At 50.3% G+C, this 27,903-nt stretch overlaps 1 protein-coding gene across 1 annotated transcript; it reads right to left on the bottom strand.

Moving 5' to 3' along the window:
• Positions 1–66: 66 nt before the first annotated feature.
• LOC135040593 (probable D-lactate dehydrogenase, mitochondrial) lies at positions 67–27,903 on the bottom strand. The gene is made up of 3 exons (XM_063954835.1): positions 27,817–27,903; positions 14,823–14,934; positions 67–3,013 (listed from the first exon to the last, which is right to left on the bottom strand). Exons 2-3 carry the CDS (start codon positions 14,888–14,890, stop codon positions 2,848–2,850), a joined length of 234 nt encoding a protein of 77 aa, XP_063810905.1. The 5' UTR covers positions 14,891–14,934; positions 27,817–27,903; the 3' UTR covers positions 67–2,847.

The raw sequence follows: 27,903 nt of genomic DNA, 5'->3' as shown, positions 1-27,903 counted from the left end.
CAACTGATAACGGTATATTTGCAATTGTAACAAAGTCACGTCAAAGTCAGGACACCGCAGGCAGTATACAGAGTTTCTGCAAGTATTTAATGGCATACCAGCAGTAAACAAACTTCACACCAAACAAAAGAAATATTGTCCAATCCACTGACCGTATGCACGGTCTCTCTGTGCCTTCGGACACTGACGGTCCAAGTCCCTAGCACTAGTGGAAACATTCCCTGCTTGGTGGCCGCTTATCGGCACCAGTGTCCTGAGCAGTAGACTGAGCAGGGTTTAAATCCCTGCCCGTACAATTAGACCAATTCCCAGCTGTGGCGGGGAAGGTCCGAACACCTTGACCAGAGCTGTGTGGTTGAGAGCCCACCCTTTTCTCCCTCAACCACACCTCAAAGCCCCTATCTGGGCTTTGCACTGAATCAGGTTCTTTTACCTGGCTGCAAAGCACTTTCTCTGAGGCTGGATGGCTTTTCTTTACCCCGTACAGGGAAGTTGTGACCAGGCAATTACAGGTTGAGTATCCCTTATCCAAAATGCTTGGGACCAGAGGTATTTTGGATATCGGATTTTTCCGTATTTTGGAATAATTGCATACCATAATGAGATATCATGGTGATGGGACCTAAGTCTAAGCACAGAATGTATTTATGTTACATATACACCTTATACACACAGCCTGAAGGTCATTTTAGCCAATATTTTTTATAACTTTGTGCATTAAACAAAGTGTGTCTACATTCACACAATTCATTTATGTTTCATATACACCTTATATACAGAGTCTGAAGGTCATTTAATACAATATTTTTAATAACTGTGTATTAAACAAAGTTTGTGTACATTGAGCCATCAGAAAACAAAAGTTTCACTATCTCACTCTCGCTCAAAAAAGTCCGTATTTCGGAATATTCCGTATTTCGGATATTTGGATATGGGATACTCAACCTGTACTGCATTCCCTGGTGAAATGAACGCTGTCTCACCACACAATATTATCTGGTAATAATACATCACACAACTCTACATTAGGACATGCATTGTGACACACTTTTGCCTGACTGGATTCCGCACTGTGAAAGTGCAAAGTGTTAGGTTCTGGTGCACACAAGTCTGCAACACTCTTAACATCACATACATTTGCATTAATGTTGTGCGGCGTCACCTGAGGAAAAGAAGGGTTAGCTAGTAACACTGTATCACTTCCAGTTACATAGGCAGTGCGCATCTTTCCTACACCAGTCCCCACAAGCACACTGGAAGGTAGATAGTCCAGCACCCCAACATCCCAGATGCCTCTTAAAACCCCCCAGTCAAGATATATTCAGGCCATAGGAACTTTAGGGTTGATCCCTCCCACTCCCCGTACAGCAATAGTCTTCCCCAGTATAATGCTCTCCGGGCCCACCAACGCTGAATCTATGAGAGTCAGATCTGCACCCGAGTCTAATAGCCCAAGCGCCACCCTTTGTCCTACCTGGACTGTTTGTAAATTGTCGCGTCGTCTTTCTTGGGGTCTTTCTACACACAGGACGGCGGGCACAGGTTGCACGGCTGGGCCCCCCACAGGAGATTTCTTTTTGGGGCGATTAAAACTGATGTGCCCCACTTCACCACAATTAAAACACCTTCGGCCAGTTACCAAAACACACACAGACATTCCATGCCCTGCATAATCTGATCAGGTTGATGGGAACTGAATGATGCCGTCTTCCACACTCCAATCATTTATGACTGGATGAGAGACCAGAACCTCAAACATAAATTTCTTCTCCACTTTATTGTTGGGTTTTGATCTCGTCACTACTAAACACATCTATGGCCTCATGACATAGTGACATGGTGAAATGCACTCCGTGATAATCTCCTTGCCCCACTGGGGTTATGTCCAAAATATTTACAACCTAGAAGAGGGAAATGGCAGGCAGATCTCTTAGCCCCCCCTGGGGTTATGTCCACAGGCAATTCACAGGAAATGACATCTTATATCACACACAATAGGAGAAATATTCTGGGATCCGATCGTGACAGTAAGCATGAGAGATGAGGTAGAAGTGAGCCATGTAGCAGAGGGTTAGGATGAGAGATGGGGTAGAAGTGAGGCATGTAGCAGAGGGTTAGGATGAGAGATGGGGTAGAAGTGAGCCATGTAGCAGAGGGTTAGGATGAGAGATGGGGTAGAAGTGAGCCATGTAGCAGAGGGTTAGGATGAGAGATGGGGTAGAAGTGAGGCATGTAGCAGAGGGTTAGGATGAGAGATGGGGTAGAAGTGAGCCATGTAGCAGAGGGTTAGGATGAGAGATGGGGTAGAAGTGAGCCATGTAGCAGAGGGTTAGGATGAGAGATGGGGTGGAAGGGAGTCATGTAGCAGAGGGTTAGGATGAGAGATGGGGTAGAAGTGAGCCATGTAGCAGAGGGTTAGGATGAGAGATGGGGTAGAAGTGAGCCATGTAGCAGACGGTTAGGATGAGAGATGGGGTAGAAGTGAGCCATGTAGCAGAGGGTTAGGATGAGAGATGGGGTAGAAGTGAGCCATGTAGCAGAGAGGGTTAGGATGAGATATGAGGTAGAAGTGAGCCATGTAGCAGAGGGTTAGGATGAGATATGAGGTAGAAGTGAGCATGCAGCAGAGGGTTAGGATGAGAGACGGGGTAGAAGTGAGGCATGTAGCAGAGGGTTAGGATGAGAGACGGCTGGGTATGGTGAAGAAGTACGACTTGAGTGCCCCTGGAGAGTCTGTTAGGAAGAGGTAGAGAATTCCAGAGGTAGGGAGCACACACTCTGCATAGTGCCTACGGTAGGGGTCCTGCTGCTGCAGCAGACTGTCCTCGTATATAGAACACACTATACTTAGATCACTTTCCCAGGGTTCATAAGATTCTTAGGATCCAGTGCAGCTTTGATCTGTCTCATTGCCATGAGGCCGATGTCACCAACTTCCTCTTGCAGTAATGCGCGCTTTCCTATGCCAATGCCATGCTCACCGGTACAGGTTCCGCCCAGATCGAGCGCCCTCCTGAAGGAAGAGACATCATACATAAGACGTGACACCAGTACTGCCAGAACATAGGGCATAGGGATGAGTGTGGGATATGAAGGTTTGGCTGTTAGCATCACAAGTGTCATATAGTCTGTTGGACAGCACTGATGCTGAATGGTGAGCAGCGCTACAGCACAGGAAGATATATCATACACAGAACCTGAAACCAGTACCAGTGGCAGAATTTGTGAGTGTTAGGCCCAGTGTTATGCCGATGCCACCAACTTCCTCTTGCAAAAATATAATTGGGCCCGCTTCTCCACCCCTATCCAAATACATAATATGCCACATGGCAGCGGGTGACAAGGGGAGGCAGCGGGCGAGACAGAGAGACAGTGGGCGATAGGGGGATTCAGTAGGAGATAGGGATGCAGTTTGAGGCAGCGGGTGACAAGGAGAGGCAGTGGGCGACAAGGAGAGGCAGTGGGTGACAGGGATGCAGTCTTAGGCAGCGGGTGACAAGGGGAGGCAGCGGGTGACAGGGAGAGGGAGTGGGTGATGGATGGTGACAGTGGGGAGGCAAAGGGTGATGGTGGAGGCAGTGGGTGGCAGGGAGAGACTGTGGGTGATGGGAACAAGCGGAGAACAGGAGGCATGTACTTTGGTGGGGGGTGACAGAGACCCCTATACGCAGTGCCACATAGGGGCTAATCAGACCTGATCGCTGCTGTGTGTGTTTGCACAGCAGTGAACAGGTCTGTAGTGCGCATGCACCGGCGCGTGGCAGACAGCCGACGTCTGTCTTAGCTCTGCGATCGCCTCTGCCTGATTGACAGGCAGAGGCGGTCGCTGGGTGGGAGGGGGTGGGCCAGTGGAGTTTGTCGTTTACGGAGCGCGGTCCGAGCAACACAGGCGTGCCCAGACCGTTGAGGGGGCGGCCCATGGCGGCAGCATTAAGTCACACACAACCGCTGCGACCCGGACATCGATGAGTAGGTCCCTGCCATCGCGTAGGAGCTGCGCTGGTGGGGAGCTAGTCTTCAAGTACAAAAGCATCACCGCTGTGCGACGCTTCTGTACTTGTATGATGGGGCAGGGCCTGACATGCGGGGCGGACTAGCCTTGTGCTGTGTAACTGATTGTAGCTGTGCTCAGGTCTGAATCCCCCCCATAGTGAGCGGCAGTGAATGAGAAATAATGTGCAGCTGTCTGTTAATTATAGGCATCAACGCTGACTCCTCTATCAGTCCGGCACACACAGGTCCCTCGGGCAGAGGAGCCCAACCTGGCCCTGAACAGGACCATTCATCTGACATTGCTCAAAATGGTCTGCGGGGGCCATTATTACAGGTGATTAGCGTTTGTTTCTGAAAGAAAATGGACAAGGCCGAAATCTGGACTTTCAATGAGCCCAAACGTAGGCACATATCCACACCTGACTGTAGAAAAAGGAGAAAACGTCCCAGTTGAAATTACACTGCAGGAAATTTCCTGTTTTCACACCACGAGACATTTTTTCCAAATACGGTGGTAATGTTTAGACGTTACCCCTTTCCTAGCCTGGATCAGGGTTGGAATAACCTTGTTCGGAATGCCTTTGCAAGCTAAAATCTGATGCTCAACTTCCATGCTGTCAAACGTAGCCGCAGTAAGTCTTGATAGACGAACGGCCCCTGCTGCAGAAGATCCTCTTGCAGAGGTAGAGGCCACAGGTCCTCCAGGAGCAACCCCAGTAGAGCCACGTACCACGCCCTTCTCAGCCAATCTGGAGCAATAAGAATTGCTTGAAGCTTTTCCCTTTTCATTCTTATGAGAATTCGTGGGATTAGTGGAAGAGGTGGGAACACATAAACCATCTGGTAAAGCCATGGAGCCACCAGAGCGTCCACCGCTTGTGGGTCCCTCGACCTGGAACAATAGTGCTTTAGCTTCTTGTTGAGATGAGAGGCCATCAGGTCTATCTGTGGAATCCCCCACCGACGTGTCAATGACCCAAACACCTGTGGGTGAAGGTCCCACTCTCCTGGGTGGAGGTCGTGACTGCTGAGGAAGTCCGCTTCCCAGTTGTCTACATCCGGAATGAAGATTGCCAACAGCGCCACCGTGTGTCTTTCTGCCCAGAGGAGAATTCTTGTTACCTCTGACATCGCAGCTCTGCTCTTCATTCCTCCCTGTCGGTTTATGTACGTTACAGCCGTCACGTTGTCCGACTGAACCTGAATGGCTTGCTCTTGAAGAAGATGCAATGCTTGAAGAAGGGCGTTGTATATGGCTCTTAGTTCCAGAATGTTGATTGGAAGAATGGCTTCCTGACTTGACCATCTTCCTTGGCATTTCTCCCCTTGGGTGACTGCTCCTCAACCTCTGAGGCTTGCGTCGGTAGTTAGCAGAATCCAATTTTGAATCCCGAACCAGCGACCCTTGGTCAGGTGAGACGTCTGTAGCCACCACAGAAGGGAGATCCTGGCTTTTGGTGACAGACGTATCCTCTGATGCATGTGAAGATGCTTGTCCAACAGATCCAGCTGGAAGGGTCTTGCTTGAAACCTTCCGTACTGTAGAGCCTCGTAAGAGGCTACCATTCTTCCCAAGAGGTGAATGCAAAGATGCACCTAAATCCAGGACAGCTTTAGGACGTCCTGCACCATTGATTGGATCACCAATGCCTGGTCCCTTGGAAGGAACACCCTCTGTGTTTCCGTATCCAGAATAATTCCCAAGAACGGAAGCCTCCGTGTCGGTTCCAGATGAGATTTTGGCAGGTTCAGAATCCACCCATGATTCTGGAGTAATCGAGTTGACAGGGCAATGCTGTGCAACAGCTTTTCCCTGGATGGAGCCTTGATCAGCAGGTCATCCAGGTACAGAATAATGTTTCCTCTCTGCATGCGGAGGAGAAACATCATCTCTGCCATTACCTTGGTGGACACCCTCTGTGCCATGGAGAGGCCAAATGGCAGGGCCTGGAACTAGTAGTGACAGTCCAGTAGAGCAAACCTTAGATACGCCTGATGAGGCGGCCAAATCGGTACATGAAGGTATGCATCCTTAATGTCCAGAGATACCAGGAATTCCCCTTCCTCCAGACCTGAGATCACTGCTCTTAGAGACTCCATCTTGAATTTGAACACCCGTAAGTACAGGTTCAGTGACTTGAGGTTTAAAATGGGCCTTACCGAACCATCCGGTTTCGGCACCACAAACAGGTTGGAATAATAACCCTTGTGGTGTAGGTGAGGTGGAACTGGAACAATGACCTGAGTCTGTACCAGTTTTTGAATTGCTGCCTGTAAGGTCAAACTTGCTTCTGGAGAAGCTGGTAAGCCGGATTTGAAGAATCTGGGAGGTGGGAGTTCCTGAAACTCCAGTCTGTATCCCTGTACGATAAGATCTTTGAATCAAAGATCCTGGCAAGAAGTTGCCCAAACGTGACTGAAATAACGTAACCGGGCTCCCACCTGCCTGTCTTCCAGGCAGTGCAGTCCATCATCATGCTGAAGGCTTTGAGGAAACAGCCCCTGAGGTCTGTTCCCGAGAACCTGCAGCAGCGGGTTTTCTGGGTTTACCTCTATTACCCCTGAAGGCTGTAGAGGAACCCCTGGATTTGCCTTTAATTTTTGCTATCCGAAAGGACTGCAGAGTTGGAGCAGAGTAGGTTTTCCTAGCTGGTGTTGCTGCGGAAGGAAGATATGTAGACTTACCCGCCGTAGCCTTGGATATCCACTTATCCAGTTCATCTCCAAAAAGAGCCTCACCGGTGAATGGTAGGCTTTCCATGCCCTTTCTGTACTCTGCATCCGCAGTCCATTGGCGTAGCCACAAGCCCCTGCGTGCCGACACTGCCATGGCAGAGGTGCGTGCGTTGAGTAAACAAACTTCTTTTAAGGCTTCCCCAATAAAGTTAGCAGAATCTTGGCTATGCTGCAAGAGTAAAATAATATCGTCCCTGGTTAAGGAATCTAAACCATCAATCAGATTACCTGACCATTTAGCAATGGCCCGACTGATCCATGCACAAGCAATAGTGGGTCTCTGGGCCACCCCAGCGGACGTATATAAAGATTTGAGAGTGGTCTCAATCTTGCGGTCAGCTGCGTCCTTTAAGGACACCCCCCGGGAACCGGTAAGACTATCTTACACGATAACCTGGATATAGATGCATCCACAATTGGCGGGTTTTCTCATTTCTTCCTATCATCCGCAGGAAAAGGAAAGGGAGAAATCAACCTTTTAGGGAATTGAAATTTTTTGTCAGGGTTTACCCACGCCTCTTCAAAGAGGGCGTTTAATTCTTTTGAAGCGGGGAAAGTAGCTGAGGATTTCTTTTTAGTATTAAAATAAGATTCCTCTTCCACCTCCTCTGACTTGTCAGGAATGTGCAGGACAATTCTGATAGCCTCAATGAGGGCCTGTATTCCCTGTGACAGGACAGAATCCCCCTCACCCGCGTCCACTTCACCCTCCTCTGGATCCGCCTTATCAGGATCAGTATCACCCTGCATGATTTGGGCCAGAGTACGCTTTTGCAGGCAATGGCGAGGGCTTGGGGTGGAGGTATGGAAGCGGAGTCTCTATTCATCAGGTCATCCATAGACTGCCGTAAGAACTGTGTCTCCTTCTCATTATGAGACAGTTTAGTAGAAATATTAGAAATCATCCCTTTAATGGAAGCCAACCAAGGGGGTTCAGCACCACTGCACTGGGAGTGAGCACTATCCTGAGTACAGGGTAGTGAGTCCCCAGGGGATGACAGACATTCTGTTGTACAAGACACACAGTCCCTGGACATGATTGGAGAGGGACACCTACACACACACACACACACACACACACACACACACACACACACACACACACACACACTGGGTGAAAGCACAGTATATGTAGGATGGGTCCTCAGAGAGACACAGAAGCCAGAGCCAGCCACACAGCGCCCCTTTAGCAATAGTGAAACTTAGCTGGATCGCAAGTACTAAGCACCTGAGTTGTGCTTACAGTCTTAACACTGCTTCCCTCCTTCACTAAGACCCCCTGGTACAGCTGAGGAGACTTGGAGTCCTTGTGGAGCAGCTGCGCTTCCCTGTGAGTGCTGTCTGACCGAGCTGCAGAGGGAAATGGTGCCGGAGAGCTGTGGGATCCGCTCTGAGCCCCCTGTAATGGCGTGCGACTTCCCACACTTTTTATACTGGCCCTAAGGTAAAAAGTGTGCCTAACCAGGTGAATAAACCCCTGTTAGGTTATGCGGCCAGTGTGAGTACCATAGTTGGCTCAGCGCGCCCCTCACAGCGTGACTCGCCGCAGCTTGTGTCCTCACCGGAGCACAGCCTGTACTCAGAGCTGCGCTCCTACCCTAATGCCACTATTCCCGCCGGCGACCCACTAACCGGGATGCGGGTGCTGTACTCACCACTCTTCATCTTCAGACTCTGTTAGGGGGTGGCTGCGTGCTGCAGGAGGGTACGCTGCACCATGGTGTGGCTTGTGAATGGCTCCCTCAGGAGCTCAGTGTCCTGTCAGCAGAGAAACGGGACTATTAACTCTGAGGAAGTTGGGTCGTTCTCCCCACTAAGTCCCACGAAGCAGTCAGGCTGCTGCCAAACAGCCCTGACTGAAAATAACAAACATTGAAAATAAAAGTAGAAAACTCTTCAGGAGCTCTCCAAAGCGTGACCGTCTCCTCCAGGCACATTTTCTAAACGGAGTCTGGTAGGAGGGGCTTAGAGGGAGGAGCCAGCCCACACTACCAATTTCTTAAAGTGCCCATGGCTCCTAGTGGACCAGTCTATACCCCATGGTACTAATGTGGACCCCAGTATCCTCTAGGACGTAAGAGAAAATAGCGTGGCGCCACCTTAGCCACTAATTTACTGTCTGTTGTGAATTTCTAAACCACGCTTATATAAAAAAAAATAAGATTTTACTCACCGGTAAATCTATTTCTCGTAGTCCGTAGTGGATGCTGGGGACTCCGTAAGGACCATGGGGATTAGCGGCTCCGCAGGAGACTGGGCACAACTAAAGAAAGCTTTAGGACTACCTGGTGTGCACTGGCTCCTCCCACTAAGACCCTCCTCCAGACCTCAGTTAGGATACTGTGCCCGGAAGAGCTGACACAATAAGGAAGGATTTTGAATCCCGGGTAAGACTCCTACCAGCCACACCAATCACACCGTATAACTCGTGATACTATACCCAGTTAACAGTATGATAACAACTGAGCCTCTCAACAGATGGCTCAACAATAACCCTTTAGTTAGGCAATAACTATATACAAGTATTGCAGACAATCTGCACTTGGGATGGGCGCCCAGCATCCACTACAGACTAAGAGAAATAGATTTACCGGTGAGTAAAATCTTATTTTCTCTAACGTCCTAAGTGGATGCTGGGGACTCCGTAAGGACCATGGGGATTATACCAAAGCTCCCAAACGGGCGGGAGAGTGCGGATGACTCTGCAGCACCGAATGAGCAAACTCTAGGTCCTCCTCAGCCAGGGTATCAAACTTGTAGACTCTTGCAAAAATGTTTGAACCCGACCAAGTAACAGCTCGGCAAAGTTGTAAAGCCGAGACCCCTCGGGCAGCCGCCCAAGAAGAGCCCACTTTCCTCGTGGAATGGGGTTTCACAGATTTAGGGTGCGGCAGCCCAGCCGCAGAATGTGCAAGTTGAATCGTGCTACAGATCCAACGAGCAATAATCTGCTTAGAAGCAGGAGCACCCAGCTTGTTGGGTGCATACAGGATAAATAGCGAGTCAGTTTTCCTGACTCCAGCCGTCCTGGAAACATATACTTTTCAGGGCCCTGACTACGTCCAGAAACTTGGAATCCTCCAAGTCCCAAGTAGCCGCAGGCACCACAATAGGTTGGTTCACATGAAAAACTGCTACCACCTTAGGAAGGAATTGGGAACGAGTCCTCAATTCCGCCTTATCCATATAAAATACAGATAAGAGCTTTTTACAAAGCCGCCAATTCTGATACACGCCTGGCCGACGCCAAGGCCCACAGCATGACCACTTTCCACGTGAGATATTGTAGCTCCACGGATTTAAGTGGCTCAACTCAATGCGACTTCAGGAAATCCAACACTACGTTGAGATCCCACGGTGCCACTGGAGGCACAAACGGGGCCTGACTATGCAGCACTCCCTTAACAAAAGTCTGAACTTCAGGCAGTGAAGCCAGTTCTATTTTGGAAGAAAATCGATAGAGCCAAAATCTGGACCTTAATGGAACCCAATTTTAGGCCCATAGTCACCTCTGACTTGTAGGAAGTGCAGAAATCGACCTAGCTGAAATTCCTCCTTTGGGGCCTTACTGGCCTCACAGCACGCAACATATTTCCGCCATATGCGGTGATAATGGTTTGCGTTCACTTCTTTCCTAGCTTTAAATAGCATAGGGATAACTTCCTCCGGAATGCCTTTTTCCTTCAGGATCCGGCGTTCAACCGCCATGCCGTCAAACGCAGCCACGGTACGTCTTGGACAGACAGGCCCCCTGCTGCAGCAGGTCCTGTCTGAGCGACAGAGGCCATGGGTCCTCTGAGATCATTTCTTGGAGTTCTGGGTACCAAGCTCTTCTTGGCCACCCGGAACAATGAGTATAGTTCTTACTCCTCTCCTTCTTATTATTCTCATTACCCTGGGTATGAGAGGCAGAGAAGGGAACACATACACCGACTGGTACACCCACGGTGTTACCAGAGCGTCCACAGCTATCGCCTGAGGGTCCCTTGACCTGGCGCAATATCTTTGTAGCTTTTTGTTGAGGCGGGACGCCATCCTGTCCACCTGTGGCCTTTCCCCACGGTGTACAATCATTTGGAAGACTTCTGGATGAAGTCCCCACTCTCCCGGGTGGAGGTCGTGTCTGCTGAGAAAGTCTGCTTCTCAGATGTCCACTCCAGGAATGAACACTGCTGACACAGTGCTAACACATGATTTTCCGCCCATCGGAGAATCCTTGTGGCTTCTGCCATCGCCATCCTGCTTCTTGTGCCGCCCTGTCGGTTTACATGAGCGACCGCCGTGATGTTTTCTGACTGGATCAGCACCGGCCGGTGTTGAAGAAGGGGTCTAGCCTGACTTAGGGCATTGTAAATGGCCCATTGTTCCAGAACATTTATGTGTAGGGAAGTCTCCTGACTTTTCCATAGGCCTTGGAAGTTTCTTCCCTGTGTGACTGCCCCCCAGCCTTGAAGGCTGGCATCCGTGGTCACCAGGACCCAGTCCTGTATGCCGAATCTGCGGCCCCCTAGAAGATGAGCACTCTGCAGTCACCACCACAGCGACACCCTGGCCCTTGGAGACAGGGTTATCCACCGATGCATCTGAGGATGCGACCCGGACCACTTGTCCAACAGATCCCACTGGAAGATCCTTGCATGGGACTTGGCGATTGGTAATTCTTCGTAAGAAGCTACCATCTTTCCCAAGGCTCGCGTGCATTGAAGCACCGATACCTGTATTTGTATTAGGAGGTCTCCGTCTAGAGACGCCAACTCCTTGGACTTCTCCTCCGGGAGAAACCCTTTTTATCCTGTTCTGTATCCAGAACCATACCCAGGAACAGTAGACGCGTCGTAGGAACCAGCTGCGATTTTGGAATATTCAGACTCCAGCCGTGCTGTTGTAGCACTTCCCGAGATAGTGCTACTCCGACGAACAACTGCTCCCTGGACCTCGCCTTTATAAGGAGATCGTCCAAGTACGGGATAAGTACTTCGGCCATTACCTTGGTAAATACCCTCGGTGCCGGGGACAGACCAACGGCAACGTCTGGAATTGGTAATGACAATCCTGTACCACAATTTTGAGGTACACCTGGTGAAGAGGGTAAATAGGGACATGCAGGTAAGTATCCTTGATGTCCAGTGATACCCTGAAATTTTCCAGGCTTGCAATAATCGCCCTGAGCGATTCCATTTTGAACTTGAACCTTCGTATATAAGTGTTCAAGGATTTCAATTTTAGAATGGGTCTCACCGAACCGTCTGGTTTCGGTACCACAACATTTTGGAATAGTAACCCCGGCCTTGTTGAAGGAGGGGTACCTTGATTTCACCTGCTGGAAGTACAGCTTGTGAATTGCCGCCAGTACTACCTTTCTCCGAGGGCAGCAGGCAAGGCTGATGTGAGGCAACGGCGAGGGGGAGTCGTCTCGAACTCCAGCCTGTATCCCTGTGATACTACTTGCAGAACCTAGGGATCCACCTGTGGGCAAGCCCACTGGTCCCTGCAGTTCCCGAGACGCGCCCCCACCACACCTGTCTCCACCTGTGGAGCCCCAGCATCATGCGGTGGACTCAGAGGAAGCGAGGGAAGATATTTGATCCTGGGAACTGACTGACTGGTGCAGCTTTTTCCTTCTTCCTTTGTCTCTGTGCAGAAAGGAAGCGCCTTTGACCCGCTTGCTTTTCTGAAGCCGAAAGGACTGTACCTGAAAATACGGTGCTTTCTTAGGCTTTTGTGAGGAAACCTGAGGTAAAATTTTTTCTTCCCAGCTGTTGCTGTGGATACGAGGTCCCAGAGACCATCCCCAAACAATTCCTCACCCTTATAAGGCAGAATCTCCATGTGCCTTTTAAATGCAGCATCACCTGTCCACTGCCGGGTTTCTAATACCCTCCTGGCAGAATGGACATTGCATTAATTCTGGATGCCAGCCGGCAAATATCCCTCTGTGCATCCTTTATATATAAGACTACGTCTTAAATATGCTCAATGTTAGCAAAATATTATCCCTGTCTTAGCGTATTAATATTATCTGACAGGGTATCAGACCACGCTGCAGCAGCACTATTTATGCTGAGGCAATTGCAGGTTTCAGTATATAAGTGTGTAAATACAGACTTCAGGATCGCCTCCTGCTTTTTATCAGCAGGTTCCTTCAAGGTGGCCGTATCCTAAGACGGCAGTGCCACCTTTTGAGAAACGTGTGAGCGCCTTATCCACCCTAAGGGATATCTCCCAACGTGACCTATCCTCTGGCGGGAAAGGGTACGCCATCAGTAACTTTTTAGAAATTACCAGTTTCTTATCGGGGGAAACCACGCTTCTTTACCCACTTCATTCATTCATCTGATGGGGGAACAAAACACTGGCTGCTTTTTCTCCCCAAAAATAAAACCCCTTTTATGTGGTACTTGGGTTCATGTCAGAAAATGCGTAACACATTTTTCATTGCCGAGATCATGTAACGGATGTTCCTAGTGGATTGTGTATATGTCTCAACCTCGTCGACACTGGAGTCAGACTCCGTGTCAACATCTGTGTCTGCCATCTGAGGTAACGGGCGTTTGTTTTTTTTTGAGCCCCTGATGGCCTTTGAGACGCCTGGGCAGGCGCGGGCTGAGAAGCCGGCTGTCCCACAGCTGTTACGTCATCCAGCCTTTTATGTAAGGAGTTGACACTGTCGGTTAATACCTTCCACCTATCCATCCACTCTGGTGTCGGCCCCACAGGGGGCGACATCCCATTTATCGGCCTCTGCTCCGCCTCCACGTAACCTTCCTCATCCAACATGTCGACACAGCCGTACCGACACACCGCACACACACAGGGAATGCTCTGACTGAGGACAGGACCCCACAAAGTCCTTTGGGGAGACAGAGAGAGAGTATGCCAGCACACACCAGAGCGCTATATAATGCAGGGATTAACACTATAACTGAGTGATTTTTCCCCAAATAGCTGCTTGTATACATATATTGCGCCTAAATTTAGTGCCCCCCCTCTCTTTTTAACCCTTTGAGCCTGAAAACTACAGGGGAGAGTCTGGGGAGCTTTCTTCCAGCTGCACTGTGAAGAGAAAATGGCGCCAGTGTGCTGAGGGAGAAGCCCCGCCCCTTTTCCAACTGACTTTCTCCCGCTTTTTCTGGAATACTGGCAGGGGTATTTTTACATCTATATAGCCTCTAGGACTATATATGATGTAGATTTGCCAGCCAAGGTGTCATATATTGCCCTCAGGGCGCCCCCCCCCCAGCGCCCTGCACCCATCAGTGACCGGAGTGTGAGGTGTGCATGAGGAGCAATGGCGCACAGCTGCAGTGCTGTGCGCTACCTTGGTGAAGACCGAAGTCTTCTGCCGCCGATTTTCCGGACTCTTCATGCTTCTGGCTCTGTAAGGGGGACGGCGGCGCGGCTCCGGGAACGAACACCAAGGTCGGGTCCTGCGGTCGATCCCTCTGGAGCTAATGGTGTCCAGTAGCCTAAGAAGCCCAAGCTACCACCTGTTAGGTAGGTTCGCTTCTTCTCCCCTTAGTCCCTCGCTGCAGTGAGTCTGTTGCCAGCAGATCTCACTGTAAAATAAAAAACCTAAATATACTTTCTTTCTAGGAGCTCAGGAGAGCCCCTAGTGTGCATCCAGCTCAGCCGGGCACAAGAATCTAACTGAGGTCTGGAGGAGGGTCTTAGTGGGAGGAGCCAGTGCACACCAGGTAGTCCTAAAGCTTTCTTTAGTTGTGCCCAGTCTCCTGCGGAGCCGCTAATTCCCATGGTCCTTACGGAGTCCCCAGCATCCACTTAGGACGTTAGAGAAATGTAGATTACTAAGCTCTTCAACTTCCTATGTAACTCATGGAAAACAATGCTATGTACTGGCAACAGCTGTGACCACTATGGATGACGGAAACTCATGTGACCACAATGGATGACGGACAGTCATGTGACCACAATAATGGATGACGGCCACTCATGTGACCACACTGGATGACACAAGGATTATATGAAAACTAGTGACATCACAATGAGTGACATCAGTCTTCTTCTCCTGGCTTTTATCATTTTGATTATGAATAGAGAAAACAAGTGACAGATATAAACAGAGAGAGATTTACCTGGCCAGTCTGTTTGTAAATTCCTTCACTCTTTGCACTTCCTCCAGGTCACTCAGGTCCAGCACCATTAAACAGTGAAAGTTTCCATCACCGACATGTCCAGCTATAGGACCTGCAATGTATATAGCGTGAGACACACAGCCCATGTGTGTACACAGAGTGTGTGGCATAATGTGTACTGGCAGCACTTTGCATACCACAAACAAGCCACAGGTGAGTATACAGAGCCAGACACAAGCCACAGGTGAGTACACAGAGCCAGACACAAGCCACAGGTGAGTACACAGAGCCAGACACAAGCCACAGGTGAGTACACAGAGCCAGACACAAGCCACAGGTGAGTACACAGAGCCAGACACAAGCCACAGGTGGGTATACAGAGCCAGACACAAGCCACAGGTGAGTACACAGAGCCAGACACAAGCCACAGGTGAGTACACAGAGCCAGACACAAGCCACAGGTGAGTACACAGAGCCAGACACAAGCCACAGGTGGGTACACAGAGCCAGACACAAGCCACAGGTGAGTACACAGAGCCAGACACAAGCCACAGGTGAGTACACAGAGCCAGACACAAGCCACAGGTGAGTACACAGAGCCAGACACAAGCCACAGGTGAGTACACAGAGCCAGACACAAGCCACAGGTGAGTACACAGAGCCAGACACAAGCCACAGGTGGGTATACAGAGCCAGACACAAGCCACAGGTGGGTATACAGAGCCAGACACAAGCCACAGGTGAGTACACAGAGCCAGACACAAGCCACAGGTGGGTACACAGAGCCAGACACAAGCCACAGGTGAGTACACAGAGCCAGACACAAGCCACAGGTGAGTACACAGAGCCAGACACAAGCCACAGGTGAGTACACAGAGCCAGACACAAGCCACAGGTGAGTACACAGAGCCAGACACAAGCCACAGGTGAGTACACAGAGCCAGACACAAGCCACAGGTGAGTACACAGAGCCAGACACAAGCCACAGGTGAGTACACAGAGCCAGACACAAGCCACAGGTGAGTACACAGAGCCAGACACAAGCCACAGGTGGGTACACAGAGCCAGACACAAGCCACAGGTGAGTACATAGAGCCAGACACAAGCCACAGGTGGGTACACAGAGCCAGACACAAGCCACAGGTGGGTACACAGAGCCAGACACAAGCCACAGGTGGGTACACAGAGCCAGACACAAGCCACAGGTGAGTACACAGAGCCAGACACAAGCCACAGGTGGGTACACAGAGCCAGACACAAGCCACAGGTGAGTATACAGAGCCAGACACAAGCCACAGGTGAGTACACAGAGCCAGACACAAGCCACAGGTGGGTACACAGAGCCAGACACAAGCCACAGGTGGGTACACAGAGCCAGACACAAGCCACAGGTGAGTACACAGAGCCAGACACAAGCCACAGGTGAGTACACAGAGCCAGACACAAGCCACAGGTGGGTATACAGAGACAGACACAAGCCACAGGTGGGTACACAGAGCCAGACACAAGCCACAGGTGGGTACACAGAGCCAGACACGAGCCACAGGTGGGTACACAGAGCCAGACAAGCCACAAGTGGGTACACAGAGCCAGACACAAGCCACAGGTGAGTATACAGAGCCAGACACAAGCCACAGGTCGGTATACAGAGCCAGACACAAGCCACAGGCGGGTATACAGAGTGAGAAATAAGGTGTGTGTGTGTGTGTGTGTGTGTGTGTGTGTGTGTGTGTGTGTGTGTGTGTGTGTATGTATATGTATATATATATATATATATACATACACACACACACACACACACACACACACACACATACACACAGTATATAGAGCTAAACACAAGCCACATGTATGTATACAGTGTGAGACACAAGCCACGTGTGTATATAAAGCCAGATGCAAGCCACATGTGTGTATGAGAGGTGGGCCCAGGTGCAAAACGTGGGTGAGAGGTGTAGGCAGTGGGTGACAGGGAGAGCGTGACTGAGAGGTAGTGGGTGACAGGGAGAGGGTGACAGGTGTAGGCAATGGATGACAGGTATAGGCAGTGGGTGTCAGTGGTAGTGGGTGACAGGGAGAGGGTGACAGGTGTAGGCAATGGGTGACTGGAATAGGGTGACAGGGAGAGGGAGTGGATGACAGGTATAGGCAGTGGGTGACAGGGAGAGGGTGACAGGTATAGACAGTGGGTGACAGGGAGAGGGTGACAGCTATAGGCAGTGGGTGACAGGGAGAGGGTGACAGGTGTAGGCAATGGGTGACTGGAATAGGCAGTGGGTGACAGGGAGAGGTCGACAGGTGTAGGTAATGGATGACAGGTGTAGGCAATGGGTGACTGGAATAGGGTGAAAGGGAGTGGGTGATAGGTGTAGGCAGTGGGTGACAGTGAGAGGGCGACTGAGAGGTAGTGGGTGACAGGTGTAGACAATGGGTGACTGGAATAGCGTGACAGGGAGATGGAGCTGGTGACAGGTATAGGGAAACGGTGACAGGTGTAGGCAATGGGTGACTGGAATAGTGTGACAGGGAGAGGGTGTGTGTGACAGGTGTAGGCAGTGGGTGACAGGGAGAGGGTGACTGAGAGGTAGTGGGTGACAGGGAGAAGGTGACAGGTGTAGGCAATGGGTGACAGGTTTAGGCAATGGGTGACTGGAATAGGGTGACAGGGAGTGGGTGACAGTGAGAGAGTGATAGGTGTAGGCAATGGGTGAATGGAATAAGGCGATAGGGAGAGGGAGTGGATGACAGGTATAGGCAGTGGGTGACAGGTATAGGCAGTGGGTGACAGGGAGAGGATGACAGGTGTAGGCAATGGGTGACTGGAATAGGGTGACAGGGAGAGGGAGTGGGTGACAGGGGTAGGCAGTGGGTGACAGTTATAGGGAGAGGGTAACAGGTGTAGGCAATGGGTGACTGGAATAGGGTGACAGGGAGAGGGAGTGGATGACAGGTATAGGCAGTGGGTGACAGGGAGAGGGTGACAGGTATAGGCAGTGGGTGACAGGGAGAGGGTGACAGGTATAGGCAGTGGGTGACAGGGAGAGGGTGACAGGTGTAGGCAATGGGTGACCAGAATAGGGTGACAGGGAGAGGGTGTGGGTGGCAGGTGTAGGCAGTGGGTGACAGAGAGAAAGTGACTGAGAGGTAGTGGGTGACAGGGATAGGGTGACAGGTGTAGGCAATGAGGGAGAGGGAGTGGGTGACAGGTGTAGGCAGTGGGTAACAGGTATAGGGAGAGGGTGACAGGTGTAGGCAATGGGTGACTGGAATAGGGTGACAGGAAGATGGAGATGTAGCTGGTGACAGGTATAGGGAGAGGGTGACAGGTGTAGGCAATGGGTGACTAGAATAGGGTGACAGGTGTAGGGAGAGGGTGACAGGGAGAGGGTGACAGGTATAGGCAATGGGTGACAGAGAGAGGGAGTGGGTGACAGGTGTAGGCAGTGGGTGACAGGGAGAGCGTGACTGAGAGGTAGTTGGTGACAGGTTAGGCAATGGGTGACTGGAATAGGGTAACAGGGAGAGGGAGTGGGTGACAGGGAGAGGGTGACAGGTTAGGCAATGGGTGACTGGAATAGGGTGACAGGGAGAGGAAGTGGATGACAGGTATAGGCAGTGGGTGACAGGGAGAGGGTGACAGGTGTAGGCAATGGGTGACTGGAATAGGGTGACATGGAGATGGAGTTGGTGACAGGTATAGGGAGAGGGTGACAGGTGTCGGCAATGGGTGACTGGAATAGGGTGACAGGGAGAGGGTGTGGGTGACAGGTGTAGGCAGTGGGTGACAGGGAGAGGGTGACTGAGAGGTAGTGGGTGACAGGGAGAGGGTGACTGAGAGGTAGTGGGTGAAAGGGAGAGGGTGACAGGTGTAGGCAGTGGGTGACTGGAATAGGGTGACAGGGAGATGGAGCTGGTGACCGGTATATGGAGAGGGTGACATGTATATGCAATGGGTGACTGGAAAAGGGTGACAGGGAGAGGGAGTGGACGACAAGTATAGGCAGTGGGTGACAGGGAGAGGGTGACAGGTGTAGGCAATGGGTGACTGGAATAGGGTGACAGGGAGAGGATGACAGGTATAGGCAGTGGGTGACAGGGAGAGGGAGTGGATGACAGGTATAGGCAGTGGGTGACAGGGAGAGGGTGACATGGAGAGGGTGACTGAGAGGTAGTGGGTGACAGGGAGACGGTGACTGAGAGGTAGTGGGTGACAGGTGTAGGCAATTGGTGACTGGAATAGGGTGACAGGGAGAGGGAGTGGGTGACAGGTGTAGGCAATGGGTGACTGGAATAGGGTGACAGGGAGAGGGAGTGGGTGACAGGTGTAAGCAATGGGTGACTGGAATAGGGTGACAGGGAGATGGAGTTGGTGAGAGGTATAGGCAATGGGTAACAAGGAGATGGTGACTGAGAGGTAGTGGGTGACTGGAATAGGGTGTCAGGTATAGGCAATGGGTAACAGGGAGATGGTGACTGCAAAGTAGTGGGTGACAGAGAGAGGGTGAAAGGGAAAGGGAGACAGGTGTAGGTTAATGGGTGAGTGGAATAGGGTGACAGGGAGAGGGAGTGGGTGACCGGTATAGGCAGGGGGTGACTGAGAGGTAGGAGGGCTCTACTCACATGCTTGGGGGTATATTTATTAAAGTTCGATTTTGTAATCAATTTTAAGTTCGATTTAAATCGACTGAAATCGAATCAAATCAACATTCTTTTTCACTCATCAAATCCAACATTTACTAAGATTCAATTATGAAATCGATTTCAAAATCAAATTCGATGTTGGTCAATGCTGACAAATGATTTTGTGTTCGGTTTAGGAAATCAATTTCAAAATCACCTATAAAAATCGAATACAATATCTAAAAAACGTCCTCATTTATTCCTATTACATACATAGTAACATAGTAATTGAGGTTGAATAGAGTCAAAATTCCCATCGTGTTCAACCTGTATTCTGTATTAAGTTGAGTTGATTATAATGTACCAGCTGAAGTAATGTTTTATGACTAGGTAACAACTATAAATCATGTTACACCCGGATTATCAACGTCAATATTTTAAATGTTATAACCTTGGATATCCTATTGGTCCAAACATATCCCATGCAAGAAGCTGCTGTGGTTCCTCAAATTCTGGTTTGCATACATCTGACGCTGGGGCACCTGCGTTGGTGTGTGTACATCTCTGACGGTGAGGCACCTGCACTGGTGTGTGTACATCTCTGACGCTGAGGCACCTGCGCTGGTTTGTGTACATCTCTGACGGTGAGGCACCTGCGTTGGTGTGTGTACATCTCTGACGTGGGGCACCTGCGCTGGTTTGCGTACATCTCAGATGGTGAGGCACCTGCGCTGGTTTGCGTACATCTCAGATGGTGAGGCACCTGCACTGGTTTGTGTACATCTGACGGTGAGGCACCTGCGCTGGTTTGCGTACATCTCTGACGGTGAGGCACCTGCGCTGGTTTGTGGACATCTCTGACGGTGAAGCACCTGCGCTGGTTTGCGTACATCTCAGATGGTGAGGCACCTGCACTGGTTTGTGTACATCTGACGGTGAGGCACCTGCGCTGGTTTGCGTACATCTCTGACGGTGAGGCACCTGCGCTGGTTTGTGGACATCTCTGACGGTGAAGCACCTGCGCTGGTTTGCGTACATCTCAGATGGTGAGGCACCTGCACTGGTTTGTGTACATCTGACGGTGAGGCACCTGCGCTGGTTTGCGTACATCTCTGACGGTGAGGCACCTGCGCTGGTTTGTGGACATCTCTGACGGTGAGGCACCTGCGCTGGTTTGCGTACATCTCAGATGGTGAGGCACCTGCGCTGGTTTGTGTACATCTGACGGTGAGGCACCTGCGCTGGTTTGCGGACACCTCTGACGGTGAACCACCTGCGCTGGTTTGCGGACATCTCTGACGGTGAGCCACCTGCGCTGGTTTGCGGACATCTCTGACGGTGAGGCACCTGCGCTGGTTTGCGGACATCTCTGATGGTGAGGCACCTGCGCTGGTTTGCGGACATCTCTGACGGCGAGCCACCTGCGCTGGTTTGCGGACATCTCTGACGGTGAGGCACCTGCGTTGGTGTGTGTACATCTCTGACGGTGAAGCACCTGCGTTGGTGTGTGTACATCTCTGACGGTGGGGCACCTGCGTTGGTGTGTGTACATCTCTGACGGTGAGGCACCTGCGCTGGTTTGTGTACATCTCTGACGGTGAGGCACCTGCGTTGGTGTGTGTACATCTCTGACGGTGAGGCACCTGCGCTGGTTTGTGTACATCTCTGACGGTGAGGCATCTGCGTTGGTGTGTGTACATCTCTGACGGTGAGCCACCTGCGCTGGTGTGTGTACATCTCTGACTGTGAGGCACCTGCGCTGGTTTGCGGACATCTCTGACGGTGAGGCACCTGGCTGGTTTGTGTACATCTCTGACGGTGAGGCACCTGCGCTGGTGTGTGTACATCTCTGACGGTGAGGCACCTGCGTGGGTGTGTGTACATCTCAGACAGTGGGGCACCTGCGTTGGTTTGCGTACATCTCTGATGGTGAGCCACCTGCGCTGGTGTGTGTACATCTCTGACGGTGAGGCACCTGCGCTGGTTTGTGGACATCTCTGACGGTGGGGCATCTGCGCTGGTTTGTGGACATCTCTGACGGTGAGGCACCTGCGCTGGTGTGTGTACATCTCTAACAGTGGGGCACCTGCGTTGGTGTGTGTACATCTCTGACGGTGAGGCACCTGCGCTGGTTTGCGGACATCTCTGACGGTGGGGCACCTGCGCTGGTTTGTGGACATCTCTGATGGTGAGGCACCTGCGTTGGTGTGTGTACATCTCTGACAGTGGGGCACCTGCGTTGGTGTGTGTACATCTCTGACGGTGAGGCACCTGCGCTGGTTTGCGGACATCTCTGACGGTGAGGCACCTGCGCTGGTTTGCGGACATCTCTGACGGTGAGCCACCTGCGCTGGTTTGCGGACATCTGACGGTGAGGCACCTGCGCTGGTTTGTGTACATCTCTGATGGTGAGGCACCTGCGCTGGTTTGTGTACATCTCTGACGGTGAGGCACCTGCGTTGGTGTGTGTACATCTCTGACGGTGGGGCACCTGCGTTGGTGCGTGTACATCTCTGACGGTGAGGCACCTGCGCTGGTTTGTGTACATCTCTGACGGTGAGGCACCTGCGTTGGTGTGTGTACATCTCTGACGGTGAGGCACCTGCGCTGGTTTGTGTACATCTCTGATGGTGAGGCACCTGCGTTGGTGTGTGTACATCTCTGACGGTGGGGCACCTGCGTTGGTGTGTGTACATCTCTGACGGTGAGGCACCTGCGCTGGTTTGTGGACATCTCTGTCGGTGAGGCACTTGCGTTGGTGTGTGTACATCTCTGACGGTGAGGCACCTGCGCAGGTTTGCATACATCTCAGACGATGAGGCACCTGCGCTGGTTTGCGTACATCTCAGACGGTGAGGCACCTGCACTGGTTTGCGGACATCTGACGGTGAGGCACCTGCGCTGGTTTGTGGACATCTCTGACGGCGAGGCACCTGCGCTGGTTTGTGGACATCTCTGACGGTGAGGCACCTGCGCTGGTGTGTGGACATCTGTGACGGTGGGGCACCTGTGCTGGTGTGTGTACATCTCTGACGGTGAGGCACCTGCGCTGGTTTGTGGACATCTCTGACGGTGAGGCACCTGCGTTGGTGTGTGGACATCTCTGACCGTGGGGCACCTGCGCTGGTGTGTGTACATCTCTGACGATGAGGCACCTGCGCTGGTTTGCGTACATCTCAGACGGTGAGGCACCTGCGCTGGTTTGCGGACATCTGACGGTGAGGCACCTGCGCTGGTTTGTGGACATCTCTGACGGCGAGGCACCTGCGCTGGTTTGTGGACATCTCTGACGGTGAGGCACCTGCGCTGGTGTGTGGACATCTGTGACGGTGGGGCACCTGTGCTGGTGTGTGTACATCTCTGACGGTGAGGCACCTGCGCTGGTTTGTGGACATCTCTGACGGTGAGGCACCTGCGTTGGTGTGTGGACATCTCTGACCGTGGGGCACCTGCGCTGGTGTGTGTACATCTCTGACGGTGAGGCACCTGTGCTGGTGTGTGTACATCTCTGACGGTGAGGCACCTGCGCTGGTTTGCGGACATCTCTGACGGTGAGGCACCTGCGCTGGTTTGTGGACATCTCTGACGGCGAGGCACCTGCGCTGGTTTGTGGACATCTCTGACGGTGAGGCACCTGCGCTAGTGTGTACAACTCTGATGGTGAGGCACCTGCGCTGGTTTGCATACATCGGACGGTGAGGCACCTGCGTTGGTGTGTTTACATCTCTGACGGTGAGGCACCTGCGCTGGTTTGCATACATCTCTGACGGTGAGGCACCTGGGCTGGTGTGTGTACATCTCTGACGGTGAGGCACCTGCGCTGGTGTGTGAACATCTCTGACGGTGAGGCACCTGCGCTGGTGTGTGTACATCTCTGATGTTGGGGCACCTGCATAAGACCCGTTTTGCGCATGTGCAGAATGGGTCCTGTATCATCACTCGCAGTGCCCCCTAAGCAGCAGCCTGTCACTGCCGCAGTGAATGAGGCCCATAATTCCTGCAGCCGCAGTGAATGAGGCCCATAATTCCTGCAGCCGCAGTGAATGAGACCCATAATTCCTGCAGCCGCAGTGAATGAGACCCATAATTCCTGCAGCCGCAGTGAATGAGGCCCATAATTCCTGCAGCCGCAGTGAATGAGGCCCATAATTCCTGCAGCCGCAGTGAATGAGACCCATAATTCCTGCAGCCGCAGTGAATGAGGCCCATAATTCCTGCAGCCGCAGTGAATGAGGCCAATAATTCCTGCAGCCGCAGTTTATGAGGCCCATAATTCCTGCAGCCGCAGTGAATGAGGCCCATAATTCCTGCAGCCGCAGTGAATGAGACCCATAATTCCTGCAGCCGCAGTGAATGAGGCCCATAATTCCTGCAGCCGCAGTGAATGAGGCCCATAATTCCTGCAGCCGCAGTAAATGAGGCCCATAATTCCTGCAGCCGCAGTGAATGAGACCCATAATTCCTGCAGCCGCAGTGAATGAGGCCCATAATTCCTGCAGCCGCAGTGAATGAGACCCATAATTCCTGCAGCCGCAGTGAATGAGACCCATAATTCCTGCAGCCGCAGTAAATGAAGCCCATAATTCCTGCAGCCGCAGTGAATGAGACCCATAATTCCTGCAGCCGCAGTGAATGAGGCCCATAATTCCTGCAGCCGCAGTGAATGAGGCCCATAATTCCTGCAGCCGCAGTGAATGAGGCCCATAATTCCTGCAGCCGCAGTGAACCACGTTTGGGCCCGTTTTTATTAGAAAGTGCGCAGATCCTTAGGTGTTTCTTGATTTCTTGTAAGATTGATAAGAAAACATGTAAACTCCTGTAATTTGGAGCTGTCACAGAGCGCTTACCGTACTATCAGCCAGATTCATTACCCGATGCTGTGGTGATCGCAGCTGCAATTGTGAAACATTGATTACGGGCGGCCGTGAAAAGTACAGAGACGCTCTATTACGTGAATGGCCATGCAGCCATTGTGGTCGATTGGGTGTAATTTCGAATTGGAATGTTAGTAAATCAGGGAATCCTATATTCGTCTATGTAAAAGTACCAATGTTTTGCCGATGTTGGATTTTAAGTGGGATTGGTTTTATATTCAATTTTACATTTGACTTTGCCTCTAGTAAATCTCCAAATGCACAATCACCGGAAAACATTAGTAAATATACCCCTTACACTCTATGGGATACATGACATGCAAGGTCCGGAGAACACACACCATAACAGCGTGGTGACACTGCTCACAGTACATACCGTGGTGTTGTGTGTAGAGAAGGACATTGCACATAGTACATACCGTGGTGTTGTGTGTACAGAATGACATTGCACATAGTACATACCTTGGTGTTGTGTGTACAGAATGACATTGCTCATAGTACATACCTTGGTGTTGTGTGTACAGAATGACATTGCACATAGTACATACCGTGGTGTTGTGTGTACAGAATGACATTGCACATAGTACATACCGTGGTGTTGTGTGTAGAGAATGACATTGCACATAGTACATACCGTGGTGTTGTGTGTACAGAATGACATTGCACATAGTACATACCGTGGTGTTGTGTGTAGAGAATGACATTGCAAATAGTACATACCTTGGTGTTGTGTGTACAGAATGACATTGCTCATAGTACATACCTTGGTGTTGTGTGTACAGAATGACATTGCACATAGTACATACCGTGGTGTTGTGTGTACAGAATGACACTGCACATAGTACATACCTTGGTGTGGTGTGTACAGAATGACACTGCACATAGTACATACCTTGGTGTTGTGTGTACAGAATGACATTGCACATAGTACATACCATGGTGTTGTGTGTACAGAATGATAACAGCGTGGTGACACTGCACATAGTACATACCTTGGTGTTGTGTGTACAGAATGACATTGCACATAGTACATACCTTGGTGTTGTGTGTACAGAATGACATTGCACATAGTACATACCGTGGTGTTGTGTGTACAGAATGATAACAGCGTGGTGACATTGCACATAGTACATTCCTTGGTGTTGTGTGTACAGAATGACATTGCACATAGTACATACCATGGTGTTGTGTGTACAGAATGATAACAGCGTGGTGACACTGCACATAGTACATACCTTGGTGTTGTGTGTACAGAATGACATTGCACATAGTACATACCTTGGTGTTGTGTGTACAGAATGACATTGCACATAGTACATACCGTGGTGTTGTGTGTACAGAATGACATTGCACATAGTACATACCATGGTGTTGTGTGTACAGAATGATAACAGCGTGGTGACACTGCACATAGTACATACCTTGGTGTTGTGTGTACAGAATGACATTGCACATAGTACATACCTTGGTGTTGTGTGTACAGAATGACATTGCACATAGTACATACCGTGGTGTTGTGTGTACAGAATGACATTGCACATAGTACATACCTTGGTGTTGTGTGTACAGAATGACATTGCACATAGTACATACCTTGGTGTTGTGTGTACAGAATGACATTGCACATAGTACATACCTTGGTGTTGTGTGTACAGAATGACATTGCACATAGGCCCTCATTCCGAGTTGTTCGCTCGCAAGGCGATTTTAGCAGTATTGCACACGCTAAGCCGCCGCCTACTGGGAGTGAATCTTAGCTTCTTAAAATTGCGAACGAAAGATTCGCAATATTGCGATTACACATCTCGTAGCAGTTTCAGAGTAGCTTCAGACTTACTCGGCATCTGCGATCAGTTCAGTGCTTATCGTTCCTGGTTTGACGTCACAAACACACCCAGCGTTCGCCCAGACACTCCTCCGTTTCTCCAGCCACTCCTGCGTTTTTTCCGGAAACGGTAGCGTTTTTTCCCACACGCCCATAAAACGGCCTGTTTCCGCCCAGTAACACCCATTTCCTGTCAATCACACTACGATCGCCGGAGCGAAGAAAAAGCGGTGAGTAAAAATCCAAACTTCATAGCAAATTTACTTGGCGCAGTCGCAGTGCGGACATTGCGCATGCGCACTAAGCGTAAAAACGCTGCGATGCGAAGAAATTTTCCGACCGAACGACTCGGAATGAGGGCCATAGTACATACCTTGGTGTTGTGTGTACAGAATGACATTGCACATAGTACATACCGTGGTGTTGTGTGTACAGAATGATAACAGCGTGGTGACACTGCACATAGTACATACCTTGGTGTTGTGTGTACAGAATGACATTGCACATAGTACATACCTTGGTGTTGTGTGTACAGAATGACATTGCACATAGTACATACCTTGGTGTTGTGTGTACAGAATGACATTGCACATAGTACATACCGTGGTGTTGTGTGTACAGAATGACATTGCACATAGTACATACCTTGGTGTTGTGTGTACAGAATGACATTGCACATAGTACATACCATGGTGTTGTGTGTACAGAATGACATTGCACATAGTACATACCGTGGTGTTGTGTGTACAGAATGATATTGCACATAGTACATACCGTGGTGTTGTGTGTACAGAATGACATTGCACATAGTACATACCGTGGTGTTGTGTGTACAGAATGATATTGCACATAGTACATACCTTGGTGTTGTGTGTACAGAATGACATTGCACATAGTACATACCATGGTGTTGTGTGTACAGAATGACATTGCACATAGTACATACCGTGGTGTTGTGTGTACAGAATGACATTGCACATAGTACATACCGTGGTGTTGTGTGTACAGAATGACATTGCACATAGTACATACCGTGGTGTTGTGTGTACAGAATGATATTGCACATAGTACATACCGTGGTGTTGTGTGTACAGAATGACATTGCACATAGTACATACCGTGGTGTTGTGTGTACAGAATGACATTGCACATAGTACATACCGTGGTGTTGTGTGTACAGAATGATATTGCACATAGTACATACCTTGGTGTTGTGTGTACAGAATGACATTGCACATAGTACATACCTTGGTGTTGTGTGTACAGAATGACATTGCACATAGTACATACCTTGGTGTTGTGTGTACAGAATGATATTGCACATAGTACATACCGTGGTGTTGTGTGTACAGAATGATATTGCACATAGTACATACCGTGGTGTTGTGTGTACAGAATGATATTGCACATAGTACATACCTTGGTGTTGTGTGTACAGAATGACATTGCACATAGTACATACCATGGTGTTGTGTGTACAGAATGACATTGCACATAGTACATACCGTGGTGTTGTGTGTACAGAATGACATTGCACATAGTACATACCGTGGTGTTGTGTGTACAGAATGATATTGCACATAGTACATACCGTGGTGTTGTGTGTACAGAATGATATTGCACATAGTACATACCGTGGTGTTGTGTGTACAGAATGATAACAGCGGGTTCTCACCTGTGAGCTGTGACTGGATCAGGTCTTCTTTCGTTTCCACTATGATTTGGGGGAGTTTGGATATGGGGACGCACACATCTGTCGCAT

This window comes from Pseudophryne corroboree, unplaced genomic scaffold (genome assembly GCF_028390025.1).
Source record: "Pseudophryne corroboree isolate aPseCor3 unplaced genomic scaffold, aPseCor3.hap2 scaffold_749, whole genome shotgun sequence".
Lineage (NCBI taxonomy): Eukaryota > Metazoa > Chordata > Amphibia > Anura > Myobatrachidae > Pseudophryne > Pseudophryne corroboree.
This window is presented reverse-complemented; position numbering and strand designations above follow the sequence as displayed.

Excerpts from the sequence above, each read along its gene's own strand:
- LOC135040593 (XM_063954835.1), bottom strand. The coding sequence starts at position 14,890 with ATGGTGCTGGACCTGAGTGACCTGGAGGAAGTGCAAAGAGTGAAGGAA. Across the intron at positions 3,014-14,822 it reads TTTACAAACAGACTGGCCAG|GAGGGCGCTCGATCTGGGCG; the intron begins GTAAATCTCTCT and ends CTCTTCCTTCAG.